This window comes from Anabrus simplex, chromosome 1 (genome assembly GCF_040414725.1).
Source record: "Anabrus simplex isolate iqAnaSimp1 chromosome 1, ASM4041472v1, whole genome shotgun sequence".
NCBI lineage: Eukaryota > Metazoa > Arthropoda > Insecta > Orthoptera > Tettigoniidae > Anabrus > Anabrus simplex.
The window spans coordinates 1799776330-1799795217 of NC_090265.1; the positions used below are offsets into that span (position 1 = coordinate 1799776330).

The window sequence follows — 18888 nt, forward strand, 5'->3', positions numbered from 1 at the left end:
GAGTGGAATCGGAGGTAAGGCTTTTTGCGGATGATGTTATTCTCTACAGAGTGATAAATAAGTTACAATATTGTGAGCAACTTCAACGTGACCTCGAAAATGTTGTGAGATGGACAGCAGGCAATGGTATGTTGATAAACAGGGTTAAAAGTCAGGTTGTGAGTTTCACAAATAGGAAAAGTCCTGTCAGTTTTAATTACTGCGTTGATGGAATGAAGGTTTCTTTTGGGGATCATTGTAAAAAGATCTTCTTTGGGGTAATCACATAAATGGGATTGTAAATAAAGGGTACAGATCTCTGCACATGGTTATGAGTGTGTTTAGGGGATGTAGTAAGGATGTAAAGGAGAGTGCATATAAATCTCTGGTAAGGCCTCCAACTAGAGTATGGTTCCAGTGTATGGGACCCTCACCAGGATTACCTGATTCAAGAACTGGAAGACATACAAAGAAAAGCAGCTCGATTTGTTCTGAGTGATTTGCGACAAAAGAGTAGTGTTACAAAAATGTTGCAGTGTTTGGGTTGGGAGGAATTGAGAGAAAGAAGAAGAGCTGCTCGACTAAGTGGTATGTTCCGAGCTGTCAGCGGAGTAGACGAATAAGTTTGAATGGCGTTTATAAAGGTTGGAAAGATCACAATATGAAGATAAAGTTGGAATTCAAGAGGACAAACTGGGGAAAATATTCATTTATGGGAAGGGGAGTTCGGGATTGGAATAACTTACCAAGGGAGATGTTCAATAAATTTCTTTTTTCTTTGAAATCATTTAGGAAAAGGCTAGGAAAGCAACAGATAGGGAATCTGTCACCTGGGCGACTGCCCTAAATGCAGATCACATTGATTGATTGATAGACTTGTAAATGTTGGGAAATTTGGATAAGTTAATTGAAGCACAAAACCTAAATTTTAATCCTTTTCAGTGAATCTGTTTGTTGTCCTCGAGTCGAAATGTTGATCACTCCAGTGTTGTGTATGGAATTCTTTAGCCAACCGAACGTAACGTGAGATACCTTTCGTTTATTTTCGTTATCAGTTTTTTGTTATTATTCTGTTTACGGTACATTGTTAAGTTTCCTTTTATAATGAAATAATTCAATTAATACGCAATAAAAGAAAGTGATTTTGAAAATGGAAGCAAACATTTATTGATCATTCCGTAAAAATTTCTTTCTGTTTACTTATTCTATGTTGTAGAGTAATATTTTTGTTGTGTGTTGGCTGTAGTGGGATTTGATACACATTCTCTTTGGTTGATGCAGGTTATGCCATGCCATGCAGCCATGCTGTTGTGTTTAAGGGTTGAAACATTTTGTTTGTTACTGCGTGTCAGTGTTTTTCAGTTATTAGTGGTTGTGTTTGGCATGAGTTTTCGGATTATAACTAATCATTGGCTATAACGTTGTATAATAATGTCTGGAAGCGGGGGTGCTGGGCGTGGTGGAAGAGGAGCTGCCTTATTAGAGGCATTACGAGCACAAGGCTCGAGACCAGGCAGCAAGCCTGAAGAACCTCCAACATCAGTAAGTATGAGAATGAGAACATATTATGGTACTTGAAGATTAGGGCTGTTACACCTCTCGTGTGCGTTGTGTTTTTGGATATTTTTACGTTATATTTCGGTAGTTCCCACGTAAATTTCAGTAGGTAATTTGTTTTGATTCTTAATGGCACTTTGAAGTGATGATTGTTTATAATTTATAGGCTATCTTAATTTAATACTGATTCAATTTTACGTTGAGACTAGCTGAAAACACGACTTATTTATGATTTTTCGGCCTCTATTATGTTGTAATTCACGAGTTGTGCTCTTCGTATCATTCTTCTTCTTGTAGGTAGTACTATAGCAGCATATCTGGGTAGGGAACAGCATTTACAGTACGTTTAATTCATTCTCAAATCGTAACAAACTTGGTGCTTAGTTGATGGAAGGGATAGGAATGATGCAATTTTTTTAGTAATGTTGATTAGTGTTAATATCACTGTAATTGGATTTTTAATGTGTGAAAGCAAATTTTCGAATAGCTCTGAAATTGGATTTTTATTGCTTGATAGCAAATTTTTGAACAGTAACCTCTCCTAGGCATCATGGAAAAAGAAAACAACATTGTTTTATAAATCTTCAGTTGTCTAGTTTGGTACAGTATACAGTTTATTGTTTTTGGTCATTCGCCTTGGTTTATAGCCTTCACTTAAGCACATTATTGAATTTGCATTTTTGAGTTTCATTACTCAAAAGCATGAAATGATGGTATGCGTATCCAATGTTGCCTATAGTACGTGCACTTTTTAGTCATAGATTTTTGTACTCGGTGAGGAATAAGAAGGGAACACTGCCAGTTCCGGTAAATACTAGCAGTTGAATGGAAATGAAATCTGAATTGAATCGATAGTATGATCGATCGATATGAATTTTCTAGACCTTTATCATCTTACGCCAACAACTGTGTCACACACACAGTATATAATACTACACAATATTTCCCGATGCGAAACGTGTTCCTAGCTTTAATTCTATAGTTTGGCTTTGGTGTGTAAACAACAACAGTACGAGTACGTAAAGTGTACGCCAGATGACGCACAGCGATGGTAAGCGATTCTTCGTTTGTGTTTCAAAGGTTGCCAATACGAATCTCGAAGATAACCTAAGTTGACCAATTCAGCACTAGGGTGTAAATCTATCGCTAAAAAGTCCGCAGATAGTACTTCCATTTTATCACATACATCTGCACATTTGGTCCAATGGTGCTTTCATGATTGCAAGCAGTGGAAGGTAAGTGTTATTGAAGTAAGCGGCCAGATGGCAGCTGTCTGTCATCGTAATGCTGAAAATGTAAATTGAACGCCCACGAGAAGGTAATCGAACCTACCGAGCAAGTGGCTGCAAGGTTTGGGTCACATACCTGTCGCCTTGTATTTGGGAGATAGTGGTTTCAACCCCCACAGTTTTCAAGCCCTGAAGATGGTTTACCGTGTTTTCCCATTTTCACATCAGGCTGTTTCTGAATTAAGGTCATGGTTGCTTCCTTCCCATTCCTAGCTCTTTTCTGTTCCATCGTCGTCATAAGACGTATGTGTGTCAGTGTGACATAGAGCAAATTGTAAAAAATTAAATTAACCTCCTATGTTTGGTGTAAGGGACTGATAATCATTACCAAAACTTAACCAATGCAGATGTCATGCCGGGGGGCGGGGGTGGGGAGGGGCGGCTTTGTATACTAGTAATTACATAAGGGTGGTCCCTAAACAGAAAGTATGGCTGATAATTGCTGCCAAGTTGATTAGTTGTGTATTACTTACATACATACATTCATTACATTATCATTATAGGCTGTTATGCCTTTCAGCGTTCAGTCTGCAAGCCTCTGAGAATTTACTAAACGTCACCACAATCCTCGATTTGCAACTAGTGTTGTGGCCTCATTTAGTTCTATACATCTTATCTTTAAATCGTTAGAAACCGAGTCTAACCATCGTCGTCTTGGTCTCCCTCTACTTCTCTTACCCTCCATAACAGAGTCCATTATTCTCCTAGGTAACCTATCCTCCTCCATTCGCCTCACATGACCCCACCATCGAAGCCGGTTTATGCGTACGGCTTCATCCATCGAGTTCATTCCTAAATTAGCCTTTATCTCCTCATTCCGAGTACCCTCCTGCCATTGTTCCCACCTGTTTGTACCAACAATCGTTCTTGCTACTTTCATGTCTGTTACTTCTAACTTATGAATAAGATATCCTGATTCCACCCAGCTTTCACTCCCATAAAGCAAAGTTGGTCTGAAAACAACCGATGTAAAGATAGTTTCGTCTGGGAGCTGACTTCCTTCTTACAGAATACTGCTGATCGCAACTGCGAGCTCACTGCATTAGCTTTGCTACACCTTGATTCAATCTCGCTTACTATATTACCACCCTGGGAGAACACACAACCTAAATACTTGAAATTGTCGACCTGTTCTAGCTTTGTATCACCAATCTGACATTCAATTCTGTTGAATTTCTTACCTACTGACAGCAATTTAGTCACCGAGAGGCTAATTTTCACACCATACTCATTGCACCTATTTTCAAGTTCCAAGATATTAGACTGCAGGCTTTCGGCACAGTCTGCCATTAAGACCAAATCGTCAGCATATGCCAAACTGCTTACTACATTTCCACCTAACTGAATCCCTCCCTGCCATTTTATACCTTTCAGCAGATGATCCATGTAAACTACGAACATCAAAGGTGAAAGATTACAGCCTTGTCTAACTCCTGTAAGTACCCTGAACCAAGAACTCATTCTACCATCAATTCTCACTGAAGCCCAATTGTCAACATAAATGCCTTTGATTGATTTTAATAATCTACCTTTAATTCCATAGTCCCCCAGTATGGCGAACATCTTTTCCCTCTGTACCCTGTCATATGCTTTCTCTAGATCTACGAAACATAAACACAACTTCCTATCCCTCTCGTAGCATTTTTCAATTACCTGGCGCATACTGAAAATCTGATCCTGACAGCCTCTCTGTGGTCTTTAACCACACTGGTTTTCATCCAACTTCCTCTCAACCACTGATCGCACCCTCCCTTCCAAGATGCCAGTGAATACTTTGCCTGGTATACTAATCAATGAGATACCTCGATAGTTGTTGCAATCCTTCCTGTTCCCTTGCTTATAGATAGGTGCAATTACTGCTTTTGTCCAATCTGAAGGTACCTTACCAACACTCCAGGCTAATTTTACTACTCTATGAAGCCATTTCATACCTGCCTTCCCACTATACTTCACCATTTCGGGTCTAATTTCTTCTATTCCTGCTGCCTTATGACAGTGGAGTTTATTTACTATCCTTTCCACTTCCTCAAGCATAATTTCATCAACATCATTTTCCTCCTCCCCATAAGCTTTGCCGTTTGCAATACCACCATGATGATTTCCTTTTACATTGAGATGATTCCCTCCACCTCTCCAGTGATTCCCTGGGATCTATTATGAGTTCACCTGAATTACTCAAAACACTGTTCATTTCCTTTTTCCCTCCCTTCCTAAAGATTCTTTATTACTGTCCAGAAAGGTTTCCCTGCTGCTTGACCTAGCCTTTCCAGGTTATTACCAAAATCTTCCCAAGACTTCTTTTTGGATTCAACAACTACTTGTTTCGCTCTGTTTCTTTCATCTACGTACAAATCCCTGTCTGCCTCGGCCCTTGTTTGGAGCCATTTCTGATTAGCCTTCTTTTTACGTTTATAGGCTGCTCTCACTTCATCATTCCACTAAGATGTTCACTTTTTCCCATCTTTACACACAGTTGTTCCTAGGCATTCCCTTGCTGTTTCTACTACTGCATCCCTGTATGCCACCCATTCACTTTCTATATCCTGAACCAGCTTACTGTCTACTGTTCGAAACTTCTCACTAATCATATCCATGTACTTCTGTCTAATTTCCTCATCCTGGAGATTTTCTACCCTTATTCGTTTGCAGACAGATTTCACTTTCTCTACCCTAGGCCTAGAGATACTTAGTTCACTCCAGATCAGATAGTGGTCTGTATCATCGAAAAATCCGCGAAAAACTCTTACATTCCTAACAGATTTCCTGAATTCAAAGTCTGTTACGATATAGTCTATTATGGATCTGGTGCCCCTAGCCTCCCATGTGTAGCGGTGAATAGCCTTATGCTTGAAGAATGTATTCGTAACAGCTAAACCCATACTAGCACAGAAGTCCAGCAAACGCTTCCCATTCCCATTAGCTTCCATATCTTCCCCACATTTACCAATCACCCTTTTGTATCCTTCAGTTCTATTCCCAACTCTTGCATTGAAATCGCCCATTAGCACTATTCTATCCTTGTTGTTGACCCTGACCACGATGTCACTCAATGCTTCATAAAACTTATCAACTTCATCCTCATCTGCACCCTCACATGGTGAATACACTGAGATAATTCTAGTCCTAATTCCTCCCACTGACAAATCTACCCACATCATTCGCTCATTTACGTGCCTAACAGAAACTATGTTGCGTGCAATGGTATTCCTGATAAAGAGCCCTACCCTAGACTCTGCCCTTCCCTTTCTAACACCCGTCAAGTACACTTTATAATCTACTATCTCTTCCTCATTATCTCCCCTTACCCGAATATCACTTACTCCTAGCACATCCAGATGCATCCTCTTTGCTGACTCAGCCAGTTCTACCTTCTTTCTTCCATAAGCCCCATTAATATTGATAGCTCCCCATCGAATTCCATTTCGTTCGCCAAGTTGTTTCCAAGGAGTCCCTCGCCTGTCAAATGGGAGTGGGACCCCGTTACTTCCATAGGTCCGAGGCTTGCTTTACGTGTTCTGAGCTCGGTTAATTCATGAAGCAGGATGCTGCCCTACTTGCACATAGTCCAAGTGAGGATCTCTTCTCTAACGGGTTATGGACCACCGGTGAATTGTATAGTCCTAGCCGCCTGAGCACAAGGAGGGCCAACAGTCAGAATATGTCCGAGATGCCCACTCCCATTCCATAGCAACTGGTATCCCGACTCTCAGGACCACTTACTAGGCCACTCAGCCGTTGCCCATGATTCACGAACTAGGACGTGACTACAGTAACCCACAAACATGAACCCATAGTTGTGTATGAAAATTATCAAAATAACCTATTGTAAGCAGAAATAATAATAAAAATTATAATTCAAAAAACTTAAAATGTAACAGTGCCCTTTATGTGGCCGTATGAAATATTCATAATAAAGTTAGTTTTCAAGCTCAGTGAGGAGCTGAGAAGAATTGGTTTGATGTCCCACTAGCTATTTTTATGGCTTTCAGAGATGTCGATGTGCTGAAATGTGGTCCTACAGGTGTTCTTTTAAATGTCGGTAAATCTACAGACTGAGACATGTATTTGATCACCTTCAGATACTGTCAGGCTGAGCACGGATCAAAGCCACCAACCTGAGCTATTCAGCCTGGCAAGGGGAGTTAAAGAAAACAAAGAAAGACAGACGCATTTTCTCCCTCGCTTCATTAATTTAATTTGATACACTTCCTGCTTTTAATTTCTATGTACACATTACTATAACTGTCTTCTGAAAAGCAAAGAGGTGACTTGAATGATTTATTGTGATTTTCAAGTTCAAGTTGAACTTCAAGAATTTTTACTGTCCTTTCTTTCCTTTGTTTGAATGTTGTTTTCCTCTTTTTTTTTTCAGTAAGAATTAAGAGAGGGAGGTTTTAAATATATTTTCAGCTTGCAGGCTGGTTGAATTTTCATGCCTACCACATTAGGGAAATCTAGAAAGTATACACAGGCACTAATGAGTCAAACTAACTTGTGTTTTTTAATCATCAGTCCATAGAATGGTTTGATATAACCCTCCATACCACCCTATCCACATCCCAATTAAAATATGGAAAGATCATTTTAGCTAAGTCTTGCAAACAAAAGAAACTCGACCAGAAGAGCTAAATGAAGACGAGTATCCAGAGATTAATTTCACTCCCTTTACGGTAGAAGAAGTAGAACATGTAATAAACACAACGAACGAAAAAACGGCTTGTGGTCCAGACGGAATTTACTACGAAAATCTTAAAGGTACAGCAACCCATCTCAAGAAAATATGGACAGACCTATATAATGAATGCATAAAGCAAGGAAAAATACCTCATAACTGGAGACTTCCTACTCAAAATTTTATACAAAGGGAAAGGAAACATCAGGGATCCAAACGCATATCGTGGAATAGCTCTCGAATGTACTGCCCTAAAAATACTGACAAGCCTTATAACAAAACGTCTATACAGCTTGGTTGAAGGATCAATACCAGAAGAGCAATTTGGATTCATGAAGGGAAAATCAACACTCCAAGCGGTAAAATGTTTACAAGGGGATATAGAAGATGCATTAAGATTCCACAGAGGTAAACTACACGCCGTCTTTATAGACTACACTAAGGCCTTCGACCTCGTGAATAGAAATATAGCAGTCGATAAACTGGAAAAACTCATTGGGAAAAATTACATCACGAGGATTTTAAGGAACATTCTGAACAAAAATTTCATACAGATAGATGACAATGTTGATATATCAGATCCGAAAGAACAAACAAACAGAGTTTAGTTCGCTCCTATTTAACATAGTAACTGCGGACATAACTCGGAGCTTTAGAACAGAAAAGGTCGAATTGTACGCATACGCGGACGACATGGTGGTTGTATCCACTGAGTTAGCGAATCTCCAGGAGCCTTTCAACAAACTTACTGTATGGGCAACCGAGAACGAACTTCAATTAAATGAAAATAAAACTGTGTCAGTGACTTTCAGGAAAGGAGGCAAACCTGCAGCTAACGAATATAAAAGAGACACACTCGATTGTAGCACATTACAAATATTTGGGAATCACATAACAGACTCACGGAAATGTATACATTATCCATGTTCGGGAGAGAGTTATCTCCGCTTTATCAACTATGAACAGTATACCAAAGTTACGGAAGTCATCATTAAATACCGCGTTAAATATTTTTGAGTTAAAAATCACTCCAATAGTGACATATGGTTTGACTTTAATTTGGGACCAATTAAGAAAGAAGAATCTGAAGGAAATCGAAAAATTAAAAGCAAGATTCCTGAAAAAGGCCTTGTGTATTTCAAAGCATACACCCTCACGTCTGGCATATGTTCTCGCCAGAGAATCCTTCTACATTGAGGATTTGAGATACGACCTATGCCTGCCATCAACAGAAGCATACCAGAGTCTACTCCGTGAACTGCAAGGAAAAAGAGAAGAAATATTTACTGAATTTTACGCTACAGATACTATGGTCAACAGAGAATGGATAAAAGCCAATTACGCATTGAGACACTTCATGACGCGTTTTGCTGTTCATGGTTTTCACCACCGTATCTGCACGGGAGACATCTACCACCAACCAGATATACTATGCGTGTGCAAACTTTGTGATAACCCATGTGACAGATATCATGTAATGACATGTAAGCGCAGAGAAATATCTCTGACAAAATTCTGTGAAAATGCTTAAGAGTATGTCCTCTAATTATGCACATTGTGCAAAATTAATCATTTCTACATAACTGCTGCATCCTACATCTGCTCTAATCTGCTTGTCATATTCATACCTTGGTCTACCCCTGCCATTGTTACCACCTACACTTCCCTAAAAAACCAACTGTACAAGACCTGGGTGTCTTAAAATGTGCCCTATCATTCTATCTATTCTTCTGGTCAAGTTTAGCCAAATCGATCTCCTCTCACCAATTCGATTCAGTATCTCTTCATTTGTGATTCTACCTACCCATCGCACCTTCAGCATTGTTCTGCAACACCACATTTCAAAAGCTTCTATTCTCTTTCTGAGCTAGTTATCGTCCATGTTTCACTTCCACGCTCCGGGCGAAAGTCTTCAGAAACCAGGCACGGCTCCATAATACGATCTGCAGAGCTGCAGAACCACCACAATGATAGATATACAGTAATATGTAGAGATTAACGATCCCATCCTTCATATTGAGTGTTTATATCGAGCCAAAGATTGATACCCGTACAGCTGCTGGTGATCTGGCAACCCTGTTTAGATCTGTGAACGACAGAACATTAGGAGAGTACACTTTAACTACAGCTTTCTTACGATAGGTGGTTAAGAGTCGCCTATAAGGTTCTGCATGAACCTTGCAGTACGTCTGGCTTATTCCCGTGACCATATAGTTAGTAAATAATGCACTGGAGGTATCAGCAGTGCCACGGTCCGTGAGAGAATATCTGCAGGGAGCGAGCATGTTGAAATCTCAACTGTTTGGGAAAAGCCTCCTCCATTGTACTCATCAGTGTAAATAGAGAACTTTTAGAACTGTGTGGATATTGATATGGTTTAAAATTCTTACGGGTCAACATTCCCATTATATTACAGTATAGTTGTGATTCTGTTAAGTAGAAAGGATGAATGAGTAATTAAAGAGGATAGTTGTGATTAAGTAACACAAAATCAATTTACTGTTCATGTTAAGTCTTCAATCAATGTACCTTGAGATTGGAGGTATGTATATTTCTCTATCTTTTGTGTAAATGACCAGGACTTCAGCATAATTCTATCCAACGACCAAAAACATTCTCTCTCGTACGAAGCGAATGAGTGAGTTCTTAGTAATCATGACTATGTTTCACAATTAGAATTCAAGAAGGTTCAACCTATTCAATACAAAATGTGTTGTACAAGGTGTTCACAACATATTATTTATTATTACTAGTACCGGTTTCGACACTTAATGGCGTCATCAGCTAGAAATAACAAAGTGGGCATAGTACATGTCATAAAAGTTGTATAGATAATAAATACATTGCAAAATACAAATGATAGGCTGTTTTCTCATTAAAAGCTAGATGAATGATGTGTAAAATATGTGTGATAAAGTATAACACATAAAGGCGTTATAGTCTAAAGAGGCAAGTGAGTATTATACAATAAAATTGGTCTGATGAATGAGAATAGAAGTCTTCATATGATAATAAAACGATGCAATAAAATTGTCCACTCTTCTATTGTTGTTCAATGGAGACATACATAAGTCCAGGTCCAGTGTTGTATGTGGTTGGCAAGACCATCAAATATTTGTCTAAGTCCGGGACATCTGACGTTGAGAGGTTGAATAAGGTTGATTTTTAAGGTTGTCTCAGCTCATCGTGGGTGGTGGAGCTTAAAAGGAAGAAAAAACTAAGTTAATGAAATGAATAGCTAAAAATGGGATCGCGGCCGAATATGATAGGATATGAGACTCGCCTTGTTTAGCATGCTGGTTCCTTGTTTAGCGTGCTGGTTGTATGTTGTGAGAAGAGTTGTGGACGAGTGAAATGGGTGTGAGTAAGTTGAGTGAGTGTGAAGGTAGGATGGGAGGAGAAGAGGAGGGGGGGAGGAATAGTTAGGGGAAGGCATAAAAATTTAATTCTCAGGTATTTGTTATTAATGGTCGTATCCAGTCACTCTTTTGTCTAGTCCAATTGCACTCATTTTTGCCAGTAGTCTCCCATGATCCACCTTATCAAATGCTTTAGACAGGTCAATCCCGATACAGTCCATTTGACCACCTGAATCCAAGATATCTGCTATATCTTGCTGGAATCCTACAAGTTGAGCTTCAGTGGAATAACCTTTCCTAAAACTGAATTGCCTTCTATCGAACCAGTTATTAATTTCACAAACATGTCTAATATAGGCCTAATCAGAAAGAATGCCTTCCCAAAGCTTACATACAATGCATGTCAAACTTACTAGTCTGTAATTTTCAGCTTTATGTCTATCACCCTTTCCTTTATACACAGGGGCTACTATAGCAACTCTCCATTCATCTGGTATAGCTCCTCCGACCAAACAATAATCAAATAAGTACTTCAGATATGGTACTATATCCCAACCCATTGTCTTTAGTATATCCCCAGAAATCTTATCAATTCCAGCTGCTTTTCTAGTTTTCAACTTTTGTATCTTATTGTAAACTAGCTGATGTACCCGTGCTTCGCTACGGAATTCTACACTGTATACAGAATTCTAGGCTAGGTAGTGTACACGTTGTGAGCAAGATTGTATTAAATTGCATAGCTCTTAACGTTACCCTAGAAACGCGACGGGGAAGTCATTAAACGACTTTTCGCATATGAAGACTGTGTTAGGGAATTTTCATTGTAACGGTAGGCCCGCTTGCCTACCATCAGTCACAATCAGGTTGGGGAGTTTTCATTATAATGGCAGACACTCACTCTCCACCAGCCATTTTACATCCTCAGAAAGACTGTCTTAGTGTTTATTTTCAACTGAAATGAGCATAGGTCATTGCAATGACGTCAGTAGGAATGGCGCGATTAAAAGCAATACTTTCATATGAAATACTCCATCAAATGAAAGACCACACACTTTCTCACTTTTAACGAACAGTACTATGCTGGAATTCCAGAGCTGGAATGACCAAGTCGCAGACAGTTCTGATCCGTGAACACACTTAGTCTTTTTATCTGCGGTGCGGGGGGAGTGGGGGGGGGAAGGCGAATAGTGGAGAGTCCCAGGGCAAAAACTATGCCTTTTTACTAATCTGTTTCCGAGGAGTACCCGATGAGTCTAAAATCTCAATTCACTACAATGGGAACGGAAAAACCTATTTGATTTGGAGGCAATTTTTTCCTCCAAGCCAGAGGAGAAGCCCCCTCTTCACTGCTAATTTGGAATTAAATGAATGTAGAATTTAATAAAAGTGAAGCGGAAGAAGCTTTTCTTAAGAAACGGCTCTTTTCAGGGTTGACTTTTGAGTTATTTAGTGAATTGTGGTGGTATAATTGGAAATAGGCTTAAATAGTAATTCTAGACCAGGTCATACTACTGCTATAATTTGAAATAGGCTTAAATAGTAATTCTAGACCAGGTCATACTACTACTACTACTACTACTACTAAGTTAGCATCTGCCGTAAGTGTGTGCATACAGCTCATTCAAAACAGCGCGTCAGAGTAGGCATCGAATAACTGGAATACTATGATGAACCAGTGTGTTACGTACCTGCAGTATCAGAAAATGTATGAACCAGAGGAAAATGAAAATGAAAACCTACAACCTGTTTTCCAGTCATTGACCGGGTCAGGGATGTAATAAATGAAGCATATATATATATAGGCTGTTAGTACGATGGGTTCGTCACTCCCAAAGTGATTTTATTAATGACTGATAGATGCTATGAAATGAGAATGGAGAGTGTTGCTGGAATGAAAGATGACAGGGAAAACCGGAGTACCCGGAGAAAAACATGTCCCGCCTGCGGTTTATCCAGCACAAATCTCACATGGAGTGACCGGGATTTGAACCACGGTTACCAGCGGTGAGAGGCCGACGCGCTGCCGTCTGAGATACGGAGGCTACATGAACCAGAGGAATGGCATGCTAAAGAAGAAAGTTTTCCAATACCCCAGCTATTTCCCGCTAATGTCCAGTCGGGCTGTTATACTCGGTACGCAGCAGTAATCCCATCCATCGGAGTTGAGCAGGACCATAAGAAACGAAGAACATCACAACAAACAATGGTCAATGTAAAGTTATTGTTGATCAGTAACAAACAATGGTCAATGTAAAGTTATTGTTGATCAGTGTTATGCGCTTTCGATATTGTAGGCCTTCTGAAATACCACTCTTATCATAGTCGGTACAGTAAAACACTGAAACATAAATGATCGGAAATTGTATTGTCTATAACTTTTGTTATGTAGTACTTTTCGATAGCACCAATAACATAGGTACCGGTAATTAAAAATTAAATTTTAGGCGCCTTCCCCTAAACTACCATTTCATCTCGGGCGAATAAAATTATTTACAGCCTAGACTGTAGTTTCTTATTCCCCGACTCTATATAGCGGTTTTCATTAAATTCTGTTAACCAGTTTTCTCGTGGCTCGGCGTTGATATGGACTTAGCAACAAAACTACAAATTCATTAATATCTGTGTTATCAGAGCCGGTACGGTAAAAATCTATAAGAGATAATTGATTGGAAATTTAATTCTATATAACTTTAGTTACATAGTATTTGTCGATAGGGCCGGTAATAATATAAATATTCGAGAATTAAATTTAAGGCCTTCCCCTAAACTACCATTTCACTCGGCGTGAATACAATTATTTATAGCCTAGATTGTAGCGGTTCATCCCCCGACTTTACATACCGATTTTCATTAAATTCTCTTCAGCCGTTTTCTCGTGATGCGTGTACATACATACATACAGACAGACAGACAGAAATTACGGAAAAGTAAAAAATGCATTTTCTTGTTACTGAGGACATGACCGATACAGAAATACCATTCTTTTCAAATTCTGAGCAATGTACAGACAAAACTCTTATTTTATATATATAGATGTCATTGTTATCGTATGTAAATTTTAATACTTCTTTAGCCTTAGTCTCCTCTATCTCGACATTATCCTTGTGACCAACAATCTTTACATATTGCTGACTGAATACTTCTGCCTTTTGAAGATCCTCACATACACACTCCCCTTGTTCATTAATTATTCCTGGAATGTCCTTCTTGAAACCTGTTTCTGCCTTAAAATATCTATACATACCCTTCCGTTTTTCACTAAAATTTGTATGACTGCCAATTATGGTTGCCATCATGTTATCCTTAGCGCCTTCTTTGCCAGATTCATTTTTCTAGTAAGTTCCTTCAATTTCTCCTTACTTCCACAGCCATTTCTAACTATTTCTTTCCAGTCTGCACCTCTTTATTTCTCTATTATAAAAAGGTGGGTCTTTACCATTCCTTACCTCCCTTAAAGGTACACATCTGTTTTCGCATTTCTCAACAATTTCTTTAAACCCATCCCAGAGTCCGTTTCACTCGGTACGACCTGGCGAGTTGGCCATGTGCTTCAGGGCACGCACCTGTGAGCTTGCATCCGTGAGATAGTGGATTCGAACCCAACTGTCGGCAGCCCTGAAGATGGTACCCTGTGGTTTCCCTTTTTCACACCAGGCCTTAATTAAGACCAAGCCTGCTTCCTTCACACTCCTAGCCCTTTCCAATCCCATCGTCACCATAAGACCTATCTGTGTTGGTGCAAAGTAAGGCAAATTAAAATAAAATACTCGGCACGTAGCAGTAATGTTATCTACCGGAGATGAGGAGCAACAGAAGACACAAAGCACATCACAACAAACAGTGGTCAATGTAATGTTATTGTTGATATATTTTTTGAGCTTTCTGTATTGTAGGCTTTCACATTGTTTTCTCCTGACTCTGTGATATTAGGGTGTCCTATAAAATTATTTATAGCGTAGACTGTAGTTCCTTATTCTCCGACTTTACATACAGATTTTCATAAAATCCTGTTTACCCATTTTCTCGTGACTCGGCGCTGATATGGACTTAGTAACAAAAATCCTAATTCATGAATAACTCTGTGATTATAGCCGGTATGGTAACAATGTATAAGACATAAAGGATTGGGTACTATATAACTTTAGTTAGGTAGTATTTATCGATACGACCACTAGCCTAATAACATAATTATTTGGTAGTTAAATTTTAGGACTTCCCCTAAATAAAATTATTTATAGCCTAGATTATAGAGAGTTATTCCCCGACTTTGCATACCGATTTTCAATAAGATAGGACCACTAATAACAAATATTTGAGAATTCCATTTTAGGGCTTCCACTAAACTATCATTTCTCTCAGCGTGAATACAATTATTTAGGGCCTAGATTGTAGCGACTTATCCCCCGGCTTCACCTGCCGATTTTCTACAAGATACGACCATTAATAACAAATACCTGAGAACTAAATTTTTATGCCTTCCTCTAACTACCATTTCACTCAGCGTGAATAAAATTATTTATGATCCAGATTATAGCGACTTATTCCCCGACTTTGCATACCGATTTTCATTAAGATAGGACCACTAATAACATAAATATTTGAGAATTACTTTTTAGGTCTTCCCCTAAACTACCGTTTCACTCAGCGTGAATCAAATTATTTATGGCCTAGATTGTAGCGACTTATTCCCCGACTTTGCATACCGATTTTCATTGAATTCTCTTCAGCCGTTTTTTTTCGTGATGTGTGTACATACAGACAGACAGACAGAAATTACGGAAAAGTAAAAAGTGCATTTCCTTGTTACTGTGGACATGACTGATACAGAAATACCATCCTTTTAAAATTCTGAGCAATGTACAGACAAAACTCTTATTTTATATATATAGATGGTACTGCCTAATAGTCCTTTTAAGACCTTCCTTTCTATCACATTTATTTTTAACTACTACAAAAACAGCTTCATGATCACTAATACCATATATTACTTCAGTTTCTCTATAGAGCTCAACTGGTTTTATCAGCACCACATCCAGGATATTTTTCCCTCTGGTTGGTTCGATCACTTTCTGAATCAGCTCTCCTTCCGAGATTAACTTATTTGCCATTTGTTGGTCATGCTTCCTATCGTTCGCATTTCCTTCCCAATTGACATCTGGTAAATTCAGATCTACCGCTACAATCACATTTCTTTCCTTGTCGTTTCCTACATAGCTGATTATCTTATCAAATAATTCTGAATCCGTGTCAGCGCTACCCTTTCCCGGTCTGTAAACTCCAAATATATCAAGTTGCCTATTATCTTTAGAAATGAGCCTTACACCTAGAATTTCATGTCTCATCTTTAACTTTTTCGTAGCTTACAAATTCTTCTTTCACCAGAATGAATACTCCCCCTCCCACCATTCCTATCCTGTCTCTACGATACACACTCCAGTTCCCATGAGAAAATTTCTGCATCCATTATATCATTTCTCAGCCATGATTCAACTCCTATTACAATATCTGGTAAATATATATCTATTAAATTACTCAATTCTATTCCTTTCTTTACAGTACTTCTACAGTTCAACACTAACAATTTTATATCATCTCTACTTGATTTCCAGTTCCCTGTTCCCTTATCACCGCTTCCTAGGCCACCCTGTTTCCCTGAATGTACCTCCCTATTACCCTTCCAAACAAATTTCCTAACTTATACGTACCACTGCAGTTTAAGTGAAGGCCATCTGAGCGCAGATCTCTATCTCCCACTCACCCATGAAGATGTAGCCATTTCACTCCCAGTTTCCCACATACCCACTCCATAGTCTCATTTAAATCCCCAATCACCCTCCAGTCAGTATCCCTCCTACACAGTATTCCACTAATAACAATCTCCGCTTTCTTAAACTTCACCCGTGCTGCATTAACCAGATCCCACACATCTCCAACTATGTTGGTACTTATATCAGCTTGCCTTACGTTGTTGGTACCAACGTGAAACACTACCACCTTCTCCTTCCCCTCCTCCCTCTCTTCTACTTTCCTCAACATCTGCCTCAACCTAATTCTTGGATAACATTCTACCCTGGTTCCCTTTCCTCCACACACTTTCCCCACGTGTCTAACGATGGAATCCCCCATGACCAGAGCCTCAACCCTACGCACCTCATTTGATCCCTTCCCCTCGTGGTCAGCCCTATCTTTCCTGATAGCTGCAGAAGCTACTTCCTCCTGCCTTTTCTCCTTCCCATGACCCTGTTCCACCTGTCTTTTCCTATCCTCTACTCCACATTTCCCTTTCCTACCTTTTCCCGTCCTCCTACTTCCACACATCTCAGCAACAGTTCCCTGTCCCTCATCTTCCCTCTGTTGTTCTACCTGGAGTGACTCATACTGATTTCGCACAGACACTTGTCCTGAATTCTGATCCTGAATAGAGCCCTTAACTGCAATCTCCTTTCCCTTAGAACATTAGACCACCTGTCTTCTACAACTCCCCCCTTTCCTTCTCCTCCCTCTTGTATACCTATTGTAACCTGTACATTGTTTCAGGGAGTCCTATCTTCCTTCCTGTCTTCTGTGAGAATCCTAATTATCTCCCTCCATTCGCCTCACATGGTCCCACCATCGAAGCCGGATTATGCGTGCAAATTCATCCATCGAGCTCATTCCTAAATTAGCCTTTATCTCCCCATTCCGAGTACCCTCCTTCCATTGCTTCCACCTTTTTTAAAACCAGCAATCATTCTCGCTACTTTCATGTCAGTTACTTCTAACTTATTTATAAGATATCCTGAGTCCACCCAGCTTTCGCTCCTGTAAAGCAAGGTTGGTCTGAAAACAGACCGATGTAAAGATAGTTTCGCCTGGGAGCTCACTTCCTTCTTACAGAATTCTGTTGATCGCAACTACGAGCTCACTGCATTAGGTTTTCTACACCTTGATTCAATCTCACTATATTACCATCCTGGGAGAACACACAACCTAAATACTTGAAATTATTGACTTGTTCTACCTTTGTATCACCAATGTGACATTCAATTCTGTTGAATTTCTTACCTACTGACATCAATTTAGTCTTCGAAAGGCTAATTTTAATACCATGCCCATTGCACCTATTTTCAAGTTCCACGATATTAGACTGCAAGCTTTCAGCACAATCTGCCATTAAGACCAAGTTGTCAGTGTAGGCCAGACTGCTTCATACATTTCCACCTAACTGAATCCCTCCCTGCCATTTTATACCTTTCAGCAGATGATGCATGTAAACTACGAACAGCAAAGGTGATAGATTACAGCCTTTCTGAATGGAAAATTGTAAGTTCACATGGAGGGAATTGCTAGGCGGGCAATAATTCCATTGTGGAGATTTATCTCCTCTATGCAGTTATCAGACTGTGCCTCTTATAATGGGCTTCTGATAAGTTCACCTGCATACACCCCAGCGTCAGTGGGTAGAGTCTGACACATCCCACTGTGAGTCTGGTGTCAGACCTAAGACGAAACGCTGGTTAATAGAGCAAACGCCTGAAAAGCCTTACATCTGATCAGATTACAGCCTTGTCTAACCCCTGTGAGTACCTTGAACCAAGGACTCATTCTACCATCAATTCTCACTGAAGTCCAATTGTCAACATAAATGTCTTTGATTGATTTTAATAATCTACATTTAATTCCATAGACCCCCAGTATGCAGAACATCTTCTCCCTCGGTACCCTGTCATATGCTTTCTCTAGATCTACGAAACATAAACACAACTGCCTATTCTTCTCGTAGCATTTTTTCAATTACCTGGCGCATACTGAAAATCTGATCCTGACAGCCTCTCTGTGGTCTGAAACCACACTGGTTTTCATCCAACTTCCTCTCAACGACTGATCAATGAGATACCTCAATAGTTGTTGCAATCCTTCCTGTTCCCTTGCTTACAGATAGGTGCAATTACTGCTTTTGTCCAATCTGAAAATACCTTACCTACGCTCCATGTTAATCTTACTACTCTATGTAGCCATTTCATCTCTGCCTTCCCATTAACTTCACCATTTC

The 18888-nt window shown here is 39.5% G+C and overlaps 1 protein-coding gene across 3 annotated transcripts in view; it reads left to right on the forward strand.

Annotated features, from left to right (window-relative positions):
* The first annotated feature begins 1300 nt into the window (after positions 1-1300).
* AGO3 (Argonaute 3) overlaps positions 1301-18888 on the forward strand; it is a 466191-nt gene continuing 448603 nt past the window's right edge. For all 3 annotated transcript variants that reach the window (XM_067138589.2, XM_067138590.2, XM_067138588.2), the window contains exon 1: positions 1301-1521. In XM_067138589.2, coding sequence (XP_066994690.2) covers positions 1411-1521 — 111 coding nt within the window. In that variant the 5' untranslated portion in view covers positions 1301-1410. The remainder of the gene's footprint in view (positions 1522-18888) is intronic.